This window comes from Anopheles marshallii, chromosome 2 (assembly GCF_943734725.1).
Source record: "Anopheles marshallii chromosome 2, idAnoMarsDA_429_01, whole genome shotgun sequence".
In the NCBI taxonomy this organism is placed as follows: Eukaryota; Metazoa; Arthropoda; class Insecta; order Diptera; family Culicidae; genus Anopheles; species Anopheles marshallii.
In genome coordinates, this window is record NC_071326.1 from 11293277 (window position 1) to 11307205 (window position 13929).

General features: G+C 47.9%; 1 protein-coding gene across 1 annotated transcript in view; it reads right to left on the reverse strand.

Moving 5' to 3' along the window:
• Window positions 1-7845, reverse strand: part of LOC128710083 (protein sidekick-1-like) — a 30423-nt gene extending 22578 nt beyond the window's left edge. The window contains exons 1-3 of the mRNA XM_053805123.1: window positions 7764-7845; window positions 4373-4524; window positions 4069-4279 (exon numbers count right to left, since the gene is read on the reverse strand). Coding sequence (XP_053661098.1) covers window positions 4069-4279; window positions 4373-4524; window positions 7764-7845 — 445 coding nt within the window. The remainder of the gene's footprint in view (window positions 1-4068; window positions 4280-4372; window positions 4525-7763) is intronic.
• Between the last annotated feature and the right edge of the window lie 6084 nt (window positions 7846-13929).

Here is a 13929-nt window from a genome sequence, read left to right on the forward strand (position 1 = left end):
AATTTCGACCGCAGCTTTGAACACAAAACTTTACTACATCAAAAACCCAACGTCCAACGGAGGCTGGCGACGACGGCGACGACGGTCGGACGTGGGAGTCAGAGTTCGTTCACACACCCATCCTGTTCCGGTTTTTGGTTACGCCACACGCCCAGCACACGGTAACTTTATTACTGTCAGAATTTATTACGCAAAGTACGTTGGCCATTTTTCTTTTCCCCGTACCGGTTATTTGCAGTGACAGCTCAGCCGATGGACTCGCTCTCCCTCCCTCTATTGGAAGGAACATTCCGATGCAATTTGTACCCGATGCTCTGTTCCCGATTGTGCTGGGAAATGTGATTTTTCATCATTAATGAATTTACCGTAACGAGCAAAGCTTTAAAGGCGAACTTTCCGGGGATTTGTTTTACAAGCATTGTTGATTGTTGCATTGAAGCGAGGTGGCAATCGTTTACACAATGATTATTTACCTCCAAATCACAAATAGAAATAGGAAACAAAACCAATATTATGACATTAAACAAACTTTTCCCACACCGTTTCGTTGCGCGTTTTCCAACCACTAAACAAATGGGATCCCTCAATGGCAGTTGCAGGACGATGCTTCATCAAAACTCATCGACAGCTGTGTGCGGTGGCCTCAAGAGTGATGCGGGGGGAAAAAAAAAACCCCAAGTCACGACAACGAAACCGGCGGCTTAATGTGGCCTGTCGGTGAACAAAATGCATTTCGGATGGATAATTAACTGCATGCAACTGGCGATGATTGCGGACAAATTATTAAATCAATATCTCGTTATACCGCCACCGTGCGGTACCCGCCGACCGTTGGAATGGAAATGCGGGAAAAACGTGGCCCGATGATGACAATGCGACTGCAGCTAATAGCACCCGGAGCCACACGCCCGTACGGCCGCACTGCTAGCAACTGCCGGTTGGAACAGCTTGTTATGGTTGTTCGTGACGCTGATTTAAGCTCGTACCGGGTTAGCGTATCCGCCGTAGCTACCCCACCGGGGGCCAACCGGCTTTTCATCGTCTTGAGAACCTTGTTTAGGCTCGTTGAATGTCGCACTGGATGCAGCCGGAATCGTTCGCGTTTGGTCGCGATTGGCGTGTCATTCGGGCAAGGGCCCGAGCCCGAGGGGAAATTGTTTCCGCTATAAATTAGTGCCTTTCATCGCCTCGGGAGCTACAAGCGAATCGGAGTGTCAGTGCTGGCGTGGTGGCAACAAGTCATCTAACACCGAGAAGAACCGATGAGAGTTTGCTAGAACCTCCTCATCGTGCGGGGGATTTTTATTCTTTTCCATTAAACAATCGTACCATTGTGCAGTGGGTGGAAGAATTTTTGATTGAGTGAAAGAGTTCCGGGGGAGGGGAGGAAAAATCACGGAACGGGACGAAAGATTGAATGTGAACGTTTTCGGCAAATACAGCTGAAGGATTTCCATTCCGTTTTCCGAAATTCGTTACGATTTCGGGACAGGGAAGGATCAAAACCCAACCCATTGCCATCAATTCCTCTATTATCGGATTTGCCTGTCAATGCACCATCATCATTTTATTGGGAAAGACTCCATCACACCGGTTTTTTCGTCGACGTTACCGGCTTTTTTAAAAGCGATCCTTGATGTTTCCGTTCCGGTGGAGTGCGTCTGATTGAATTCAAATTGGATACTCGTCGGACAAGCGAATGTCAGCATGCGTACGGCGTCGTTTCACAACCAGTTTCACCATTGCAGGCATCAGCGCATCAGGATCAGGATTCCTTTCACCGGAAGATGTTTGGGAGCTGTTTTATTTATATCGGAACGAAAAACCTTTCCCGGCATTAGTCACCCCGATAAGCTTCATTTTCCACCTCCCCCCCCGCGGTGTCCTTTCGGGTGCGCACTAAGGAAAAGGTCACATTTACCAAAGGGGGTTGTATACATCACATTACGCTTGATCCAATTCGATTCTGGGGACGCCGGTCTCTGAAATCCTTCGGGTTGGCCGTGATTGTACCGAGATCAATATAATGGCCGGTTCGTGCCAAGGTCAACCAATTAAACCCATCCCCGTTCGTTTCGGCGAAACGGTTGAGCGTCGTCAACAGCTTTACAGTGGAATGCCATCGGCTTGAGCTTGTCTGTGACAAAAGCTTAGCAAACGTGTCCCTTCTTTATGCATTTAAACGGTACCGTTATTCATGGGCTGTTGCTATTGATCGCATGCCGCAGAAATGGTGATTGTGTGGAAAAAAAGGTCCCGATTTCCAGACACCGTCCGAGGGTGACGCTCGAATTAAAGAGCAGGTCAATTCAACACCTGCCAGATCGTCTGGGCAAAAGGGGAGGTAAAAAGAAAGCATGACTGTTGCCATCCCTTAGAATCTAAATCCGACAAGAAATTGGTATTCATGCCCCATTCGCCAATGTGCGACGGACCTGTGTCCCTCTCCGGACGGGCATTGGTCTAAACATCAACATTCATCCGTCGTTCGACAGGGGCCGTGTTGCCGTTACGTTACGCTCTCCATGTACTTATGCAAACGATCTGCACGTTCAACGGTTCCGTGCGAAAGCGTCTACGATATCCGAACACTCTTACAGCGGAGTGCGCAAATAGCAGCCCGGAACCGGAGCAACACTTCATGGCTAATTATTCGTTGTAGACCTGCAAATTGTACGCCGTTCTTAACCACAGCACCCCCATTGGATCGGTGGTACGTGCCATTACGAGTAGTTGCAGATGTAAACCACACAGCAACGGCTCGGCTCCGTGCATTATTGATTCAACAATCGCGTCAAGTGTTCGAAGTATGTGTACGGCAAACGTCCAACGGCGCTGTACGGTTGAATGATTTCCAATTGATTGTTAAAGAGTTGTTTTCATAAACCGTTTCCATCCTAACAGACAATCGAACACAACGATGGTTCGCATGGACAAGATGGTGCATTTCACTTGAATTTAATTGTGTTATCGTTCCTCGGCAGACATTCATCAAATCGGTGCTACGTTTTAAATGAACAATCGGTGTTTGATATGTTTTGCTTCAGGTTAAAAGAGGGTAAATAGAATCATCTAGCGTCTAGGTGGGTTCGAGGGCAGGGGTACGAAACGAGCATTCGAACAGCGCTGTACCAAGCGCTGGCTAGCAAACGGCTTAAAGTCGTTAGTGCATCGGCATGGTGTCGGTTGGCACAATGTACCAAACGTCACCCAGCAAGTGGGTAATTGTTTGGGCAAAGTTCTCGCAAAAGTTATCTTAATTAAATTATCCCATTATCAACTCCGCTCCGGCAGTGTGTGTTAGGGCGCTTCGAGATGATACTAAGCCTCGTCGTCGCATATCAGCGCTACAAACCAAGGCGGGAGTCTCGGGAGTCGTAGTCGGCCTTTATCGAGCGCAATGCATACGGTCGGTGCCGGGGACGTCCTATGCAGGGTCTTGCCAACCAGCTGGATACCACAATAAACGGGCGGTACAATCCAACATGGTTAAGGCGGGTAAAGCATTGGGGGTTTTGTTTAAATTATCATTCGGCATAGGAGTCGAATACACTGTCACGCACATGCACACGAAGCACTCGCCATGCCAAAGGCTTACCCATGGACAATGGTGTGCGAATCCGGACAGAATGCGGACCACCTGGGTCGAAATCTGGCGATTCACAGGAACACCCGTCGGGTGGCTGCGAAAAACAGTGATAGCTTCGTGTAGTGTCGTGCCTGCAATAACGGCCCGACCAGTGGACGACCGGTGGTAAGTTGATGAAGTGAAAGCTGACACATAATTAAACCGATGTCCGCTTTCCTGCCTTCTCTCGTGCGTGCTTGTGTGCTTACCCTGGATGGTACTTGTTTCGGAAAAGGGCAGAGACACACACAAACACACAGAGAGATACATGGCCGTGTTTGTGGACGCGAATTCAGATGCGAATCTCAATGAATGGATGCCCAGTGGACGGCATTCTTTAGCCATTTAAGTAAAAGGCGGTTGTCCACGGTGGTGAGCAGCATGGTGATGGCCGGAGAAACATGAGACAGCACGCGAGACACGGGATGTAATGTACTTACCCACTACGTTCAGTCGGAAGGCTTGGGAAATTTTTGGCTCCGTCGATACCTGACACTCGTAGGTGCCGGAATCCCGGGGCTGGGGTGAGGTGATGCGCAACGTCCACTCGTCGCTGCCCTCGGTGTGAAGCGACTGGAAGCGCTGGTCGTTGGTGTAGGTGAGAATGCCCACGGTGAGGATATGTAAGTCACGTTTGCGTATCCAGGACACCTGCGGAGAAACGGCCATTGGCGCGGTGCGTTAGACAGGGGCGTGATGTACCGTGCGGTACCGGGGGGCACGACGGGTTGCCCAAACACTTACCGCTCGGTCGCCCAGATTCCGGACTCTGCAGTGCAGTAATGCGGATTGGCCCACGGTGGCGGTGACCTCCCGCTTTGTGCTATTGTCGAAGTAAGGCTGCGCAAAGGGTTGCTCCCAGTAGGATTGCACTTCGCCACTGATGATGTTAAGCACTGGAACGAACGGAAACACGGATAGTGGTCAGAAATGGACACGTGGGCTTACGTTAGCACAGCGCATCGGCAAAGAGGATATGACAATTCGGGGCGAGATAATTAGCTAATATCCATTAGAGATTTGTGTCGCTGAGCGCGTGCATGATACCAGCAGCAGAATGGTGTCTCGACAATGAAGCGGTTTTTTTCTCCCTTTGCTATTTAAATGCCAACTTTTGTAATGTGTTCTCCCGAAAGAAGTTATGTGCGGTCTAATGGAATCAACATCGTTTTACTTCCATTTAACGATGACGATTTCGTGAACGACCATGCGTCTCCATCGAGGTGCGTGAACGACCATGCGTCTCCATCGAAGTAGTCCAATTCGGAGAGATTGGTTATTTCAGCACGCATGTAGCATGATGATAAAACGAAAGAAAGTAACTTTGATAATCTCTTGATTCCTTGTGCACACATATCCATCTTCAATTCACCATCAATCACATACTACGGACTTTGCTGCAGATGTTTGAGATCGCATTAACTTCCCAACGCTTCCACTTCACGTCCTGCAGAGAGCAAATCGGACATTTTTTCGCTCGCTATTGTAAGCAGAATTTGCACCACGTTTGAAACGATGAAAAAAAAGAAAGAACACATTTTCCTTCGGATGGTTTCCTTTCCGACATTCACATACGTCGGATCAGATTGCATCTTTGAAGCACGTGATTGCACTCCACAATGGCACGGTCTTTCAATCACACTCCAACACTTCAGGGCCAGGGACGGAATGCACGGGCAATGGCAGGCAGACTGCATCATCTTCTTTTCCTAATGCACCGCACATGCTGCAATGCTGCAGGCCAGTGTGCGTTCTGTGTGCCTTCCCGCCATCCGCCGTGTGCACCGGCAAAGTCATACGGGGTTGCAACGGCACACACATACGCAAAGACCGGTACGGAACATGCATGTGTCGATGAAATCCACCACACCCCAAAACCACGAACACAGTGCCAATCGGCGTCCATGATTGATGAAATGGCGAAGAAAATGCATAGATCGTTATGCTGCGGGAAAATCAGTCGAGTCAATAATCGCCATCCTGTCAGCCTGCATTATGGTCGGTGCGGGAAACCCGGGACGCGGGACATTGGGAGTTTTCCGGCATTGTGACAATGCGGCCGAAATGGTTACAGGTTGAGGTTAGAATTGATGATCCGTTTGATTGCGTCCGTTTCCGGCAGGGATTCCGGCCGGGTGTGAGGGTACAACGGTGCTCAATTGACGTTGTGGCATTGTATTTGATGAAATTACACAGCGTACACCGGCCCCGGGACGGGGTTTTCCTTCCATTGTGGAGCATTTAATGTATGGGCGGTTGGGGCCAATTGTGGTCCAAATCGAAAACGGGCACGAGCAATGTACGACATATCGCTGCAGTGATCAGGCACCGGTTGGGTTAACGACGTGTTATGTGAAAAGGGCAAATCATAAAGCATAAAACCAACCATCAGCGTGCTTTTCCTGTTGAACTCAAACAGCACCGTTCGTTGACCTTACAAGGTGTGGGCTCCATGGGGGGTGAGTGTTCCCGAAAAATTGGAACACACAACTTGGCATTCACGAAGCGGGTTCTTACAGGATTTGTGACGTCCTTCCTTCCCCTATGCCAGTACAGGCCTGCGCTCGCCCGAATTCGCGACCGCCCGGTTTAATGGCTCAATAATAAAGCATTAAAAAGGTGATTTATTATGTTTTCGTTTTCGTGAAGGGGCGCGCACGAGTTGATTGTTGCCAACTGGTTCCACCGGTGGTTCCATAGTGGTATAGTGGCCCACCGGAAAGGGTATTATTTTCCCGTTAGGGACTCCCCCGCCATTTTGAACCACTTTCAACGGGGTCGATTTTGAGGAATCCCTTTTCCGCGCACCCTACAGCGATCGATCGAAGGACATAACGGTGCTCGGTCTGCGCGCGTTCCTGTCTGTCAGGCACAATCAATACTGGAAACCACTTCAAGGTTAATTGCCCGTTGGCGAGTGTGCGATTCGGGTTGAGTGATTGTGGGCCGCTTGCTTACAACGACGCTTTAGGTTCTGCACTGCCTATGACTAGAGTGCGCCATTTCGCTCCTACCCAATGGAGTGGAAAATAAATCAAAACCATAAAACCGATCTTCACGTCAGCGTTGAGATGTGTCTGTTCTGTAGAATGTCTATTAAGTGGAGCAGAGTGACAAAGTGAGAGAAAGAGAGAGAGGATAGCCAATAAAGACAATCGTGTCTCGGAGCGATGGCAAGAAAAGTTGGCGAGGCAGACGAGATTCGATAACGAAGCGTTAAAACCCCTTACCCGTCGGATTTACAACGTGGCCCTATCCCATCGCATCCATTGTTGGACGTGTGCCCGGGTGGAAAATCGAGGAAAAAGTTTTATGAACAACTTGAAGCCTGAGTTGAAAAATGATGATGTACGGCCGGCAGGCTAACGTTTGCCAACGGAAATCGTAACTGTTATGCCTGATTGCATGTATATGTCGTTTTGCCAGGTGGAAAGTTCTTTCCCCACCGAAGGAAGGGCTGATTTATTGGGACTGTCATTCGCCGTCATTGTCATTGCCATTGTGAGATGAAATTGGGTGGAAGGGATGGAAATAAAACTAGCGAAACCGAGCAACATTACAAAAAAAAGGGAGGTCCAAGTAGCAATGGTGCAGGGTTCCTTCCTGCGCAGCTGAAAACTTCACGTGCCATTTTCATTTGTATGGATTCGTTCGTTACACATTGCCGCTGGAAAATGGTTTGACTTCTAGAACATGTCAAATGGCTGGAATAAGGCGTTAAGCGAAAGGTTTCCTCCAAGTGTGGCTTAGCTACATTCCGCTTATAACATTCCCGAAGGAGCGCCACCTTGCCCCAATGGTGGCAGGCATTAAAGAAAGGACTTTTTTTGACTGAGGACTGAGGGCAAAAAGCGCCTTTGAAGGTGTTTCAGAACCATTCCGTCAAGAAGTATACTTTAAGCAAACGGGCGGGTACTTTTGTTGTGCTGCTGCTGTTGAGCAACGTTTATTTGAGGTTTCTCAATTCTAATGAAGCTCGATTGCTTTTGTTGAACCGGGTTGAACGGTAGCATTGAAGGTTGTAACGAATAGAGCAGGTCGGTGGGGTTGCGATGTTTTTACGAGGCAATACAAGTTCCGCGCAGGAATGAAATGAAATTTTCATCACTTCCTAGCACCGTTGCGCAAAATGTACATTTCTTCACGCCAAGGCGGCACAGCTCGGTGAAAAGCGATCCAAATCCATTGACATCGTCAAAGTAGCGGTGAGCAGACATTTTAAATGAGTTAAATTTTTCGTGCAACCTACGCTCGCGCGATATTTAAGACCTTCAGAGAAAGTTTTCCACGCACGGATCATTAGACGACAAAAGGCTGTTTGTGTGTTTTTGAAAGGAAATTAAATGAATTCCCAACCTTTTCTATTTGTGCCATCGTCAATTACTATGACTAATGAGGCTCGGATTTGAACTGTACGTCTGATGATTTCGCAACGGCACCAACGTTGTGATTCTGTGCTGCAGTACAAATTGGCATGAAAGCCATGCGTGGCATGCGTGCGTAAAGGGGGGTTCGTCTAGATCCGTGCCTTAAGGAAGGGTATCTCTAATTACTGGAGTCCTTTCGCCGGTGCTAACGGCGGCTAGAACTTATCTCATTACATACTGCAAACGGTTGTTGTGGATGAGGGGCGCTTGGCATTCTCGCTTACCGTGGCTCACGAACCCCTGGGGCAAGTTCCTGCTGTCTGAGTCATTTTGTGCCGAACTCCCCGGATGGGGTGGATAAGACGGAGACGATCTAAGGATGATTTAGCGGCATGTTGTGACAGTAATTCTTCATTAATTTAATAAACTCCAACTCACCACAGCGCTTTGAGGCGGAATGGCTAAGCTCTTCATCACATGTGGCATGGTCGGTGGCTGCGAAAATTTTCATCGCCCTGTCGCAGATCCGCAGAGCGTGCGTTCGGATTCACGAGACCCGAACAAACTAAGCCTTTGGAAGCATTTCATCCCCTGGCAGGTGTAATGAAATTTAGCCTCCGAACGTTAAGGGACTGTTTTGCTTCCGGCTGCATACAAAGGACGGCATTCCACCGGTGTGTACGGTTGAGGGTCTTGCTAGAGTCACAGTGGAATTGCTGATTTTTCACACCCTTTTCCACCACATCTTTCCCGCAACCTCCCCAACGGGAACAGTATTAGGGTGTTTCTTTTGTGAAAGAATACATTTCCGCTGAAGTGGTTATAAAAAAAGGCCACAAAACGTGAGCCTCTCGAGTGCTTCGTTGTCGTCGTAACGATGATCGCTTTGGATGATACGCTGATGATACGGACGAACATTGATGAGAGGGTCTTCTCTAGCATTTCGGAAGCGACCAGCAGCTGCTGGTGAGTGCTGCAAGTCAATTTCTTGGCCATGGTGTAACACATGGTGCTCTCCACGTCTCGTCCGACTGGTCCGAAATGGTCCGACTCGTCGTAACTCACATTGCGCGGGAGCTGTTCATCATTATTTCGTTATGAATGATGATGATGGTGATGATGGTGTCGGTGCTGGTAAGAAAATGGGCAAATGTGACGACGAATTTGCCACACTCGAGTCGGGACGGGACGGCACACACTCATCGATGGTGTACGGTATGTGCCAAAAACGCAATATCATCGTCAGTTTCTTAAGGACGACGATAGACGATGCGACGAACGCTGCTGGGCGATGGCTTATGGGAGTTACATGGTCGTAGACCGAGTTACATCGAGATTCTTCCCTCGAGAAGCCGAGATCCGTCACGGTGTCCGTGATTGAGAGGCTTGCTAAGGGATGATGTTTCGGTGATAAGCCATCATATTTTCACACCCACACCAATGTTTGTTTATCCGTGCTCCGGCACAAGGAAGGCTTGAAGGCAGAGTGTGCTTCTGGCCGGTCGTGAAATGGGTTTTTTTGTTGTTGTTGTTGTTGGACCGTACCGCAAATGCGAATGGCATTCTCATGTCAGTAGGGACGACATGTGGATGCATGCCCGTTCGACAGGCACGGCATCATGTGAACCGAATAATCGCTCAGTGTTTGGTGATGGATGGGGCCCCAAACGATGGGACAGTGGGTGTAATTTGCGATTTGGGGAAAAGTTAATTGCTTGATTGTCGTTAGGATTTAAAGCAACGCACACACACGCTCGTACGTGAGTGAAAAAAAAAAACGCTCCAAAACCAAAAGCGAAACAAAACGATCGTAACGATGGTGACAAGCAGGAACATGTGACGGGCGTACAATAACACGGAAACAGCTTGAGAGTACCCTGATTGATGGTAAGATGATTGATTAGATGGTTCCATAGAACAGCTCGACAATCGCAGGAATTCTTCATTTCAATCATACTGCTGCAACATTTTTATCGAGAGACATCTGAGACGGGAATCAGGTTTTAAAGCAAATTTGAATCAATTTATGTTTCAGTGTGTTGGAGCGAATGCGAATAAATGCCTACTACGACGAAGCAATATTTTAGATATTTGAAGAAAAGTTCAACATGCCCTTCATCTGTCCGAGGATGTGCTATTGTCTGACATGGCTTATACCTGGAGAACACACCATGAGAATGGGTACAGATGGCAACGAGTTTGATGCCTCCATTCAAAAGAGCATATAACACTAATGCCGGCTGTGAAAGTTGAGGATCTTCCTGTCATCAGCCAGGAAATTGGGAAGCGTACGGGTTAGCTAGGGATCGGAAAGAATCCGCGAAATTGTTGATTGCGGGAATGGCGTGAGCGAGGGCGGAGGGCGGGTTTTTTGGGAAGGTTTTACAGCCTTTCACTAGAAGGTTAGATCCCTTAACACGGAATGCTTCTCACGTGCTAACGGACCGCGGCAGTAGGTGGATCGTAAATTTCTTACCACCACAGCGCGGTGCAAAGGGTTACACCTTCGAAGAATCACAACCCAGATCATGTTCGTGCCTGTCCGTGACGTTCGGTTGGGGGTTGGGTCAAACGCATTGCTAGAGGAAAGGTGGGCACAGGGAGGTGGGCACACTCGTTAAAGGGTGTGAAGGATATTTACGTGGGGTGGTAAATGGTGAAGTTTTGCTCTAAGTAACGGCTGTACATCGGTGGGGTTCGCCTCGGTTGCTGTAAATAGATACCGTGACGATAGGTGCTTCAGCCAGGCTCCGGCGCCTTGCACTCCGGGTGCGATCCAATGCGTAGGGGTAAGCTTTCGTGAATGGGGATTTGTTGTATCGCTTTGCCACTAATCGAATTTGTGTCTTGCCGGTGCGCTGTAGTAAAGATTGGCAGATAAAGGAACGCTTTACCGGGCGGCCGGAAACAGGATTAACTTCAGCAGTGGATACGCACCGTCTTATTTCGTGCACCGTTGTTTTCCATCCAAGTTGTTGCTATTAAATATTGATCTTTTAGGCCCTCTGATTGGTAAATTCTTTATGCCCATTTTTTGTTCGTTACTTTAGCTACGTAAATTGTAAGCAAATTCCGACCACTTGCGTCGTTCGAATGGAATGTTTAGCTTTTTTCTCGTCCAAAAATCTCGTCTAACTGTCCCGAGATTCGTCGGGGTGCTTGTTTTTTGTTTGCTCCGCAAAGCTTTTTATCGATTAATAATGTGGCACGAAATTAAAACCGGAACAACGTTTATGGCCGATTACACTGGGAACGTGGTACGGGCCGGAATCCGGTGAGCAAATATAATTCATCGTCCAATAAATCCCTTCGGTGTCGTTCCGTACGGCAAAGTATCCCGCTGGGAAATGGGAACACTAGTGAGAAATGATGTGTTTTTATGTGTGTGTGTGTTTTGGTTCACTCTGTATGCCTTTCAACCGTCCCGGTTCATTCATCACATCGTGGCAAAGTGGAATATTTTTTTTTTGCCGCCGGTTGTTTCGTTCCCAATTCCCCAATGATGGCATGTTTCAATAAATCTGTCACTATGGGGAGAAAAACAAAAAAAAAAAGCTTCAGAAGCTTTCATGGGATTTACTGTGCGAAAGCACACTGACAGTGTACAATGGTTCAAAAGAAACAAAGCGAAACCCCGCGCAAGGACGGAAACAAACAAAAACCAATGCGACAAAACGAGCTTCGTTTCTTTTCATCGATGGAGTAATGAATGATGAAGATGGGAAAATCAATAAGTTATTACCGCAGACAATGAGCGTGTAGGTGTGTTGCCACTGCCGAAAGGAAACAATCGATAGGAAACGGTTGCGCCGTGTGCCAATTTGTAACGTCATACTTTGCAATAGAAGATCCGCACGCTGTGTGGCCCATAAAACGAAACGAAACCCACGGAAAACACACGCTGGCATCTGCTGTTTGTAGTGTGCCACTGTGCGCTAGCAAGGACGTAGTGCACAGCATCTCGGTTTCTGCATACGGTGCTATATTTTTCTGATCACTCAACAAAGAAGCGGGCACAGTTATTTGCACTACTTGTTTGAATCAACAAACAGGAGCCTGGTGGTCTTTTCTTGGCCTCTCGCCCTCTCTCTCTCTCTCTCTCTCTGTCGCTTTTTCTCTGGGGAATAACGGTGCCGGTGCCCTTACCATTTAACCCAAGGATTGTTTTCCCCCATCGAGCACACACGACCAGAACGAGAACCATTGCTTGTTTGATGAGATACGGACCGTTTGGGTTGATTTTATTCTTCACTTTTTTTGTTATGCTGCTTCATTCATCTTTTGTTTCTTGTTCTGTTATTTTTCCCCCAGTCAGCGGGTAGGAAAACAAATAACCGAAAGGATTGCTTCCCCGGCGGTGCCGTTCACGGTGTGATTGGAAAATGTAAAACTGAAACACGGTGGCCTCACGTGGGAGCGATGGCCATGGAGGGAGTTGGCAGGAGACGAAACACGCAAAGGGGTCGCACATCTGCGCTAGTGACCAACCGGGTCGGTTATGCTGCCCCGGTTGTGAACCAAAGCATAATTATTCTCCAGAGTGTCGTAAAAATCCAGCTGCTGTCGTTGGGAGCCGTTCGCTCGTAAAAGCGGATTTCGGGTGGATTTGGTTTTCTTCATTTGGTCGCCAACCCCATCCGGTGAAGCCCCGGTCCATCCATCGCCGTCAGTCGGCACCTTGTCGAATGTGGCCCGGGTGCCTCCAGAGGATAATAATAAGATGGCGGACAAGTTGTCGTAGGACGATGTTTCTGACCGAGGAATCGGAAACGGCGGAACACAAACGGGCACGGATGGATTGTTCTGTTTGCGGAATTGAATTTTAAACTTCTTTTTGTTGGTCGCTGGACTGGCCGAACAGCACGTGGATCATAAATGATTGATGAAATTGGACCCGACACGGTGGCACGGTGCGTTGGTGGGGGCTTTTGTTTTACAGACGTAATGTCGCATTGGACCGAGGTCCCAATTCTTACCCAAAGTCAGCAGGGAAATTACGATAATGCGAGATAATTTTACCACTGAGGATGTTGAAAGTTTTGCCTTTCCTATTTCTGGTGTGGCTCAAGCTCAAGCATAGCACCGACCGTCTGTAACTCTCGGTGTCATGCCGATTTGGCGGGGAGAGGTTTGAGTAACGTTCTTAAAATTGTGAATTTATAAGTGATCGTTCAATCAGCGCAGTTCGGGGAAAATCTAATCTTTTTTTCGGTGGAAACGATCTCTAAAATAGAATCGAATTGAAGAATTAAATTAATTCAACCCAATTCCATTGGAGGTTTTCAATTTGGGCGGGAAGTATTAAACAACAATATTCCGACAGATTTATTTTTTAACAATGCAATATTTTGTGTATTTTTACAATCACTTTTGTGTTGCGAATATTTACGATAAGCAACAGCGGGCACGAGCACAGTAATGTTTGGGTGATAAAACCAAAAAAAGAAATAGAATCTCGGGAAGAAAAGCGGGAAGCCAAATATGGGTAGTGTTTTATGACATAGTGCCAAAACAAAATTTGAGTGGTCAAGGGATTTTATTACTCGCCAGCAAAGGGATGTTTGTATGCAAAGCAGTGCCCTAGTCCTGTGGGTTTGTGGAGCCTGGTCAGATGGGTTGGAATAAAATGACAATTTTACTACGCAACCATACGCAATGCTGGGCACCTTCCCGAGAACCGAAGAACGTTCCTCCGCAGTGTGGTTGAAGTTTACGAGGACGAGCAAAATTAATTTAACCGGCCACTGACACCGGAGGGCAGCCCTGAATTGAAATCGATTTCACCCCGCCCGGTCCACGTCCAGTGGTCGATGGTGTTTGATGATGCTCCCGGTACACTTGTTCAGGCGTTCAGCAGTTTTGCATTTTACGGCTGGAAGAACGCGCACTCGCTTCCCAATTAGAGCGTGTCCAAAGGATAGGCAAAAAAGTTTA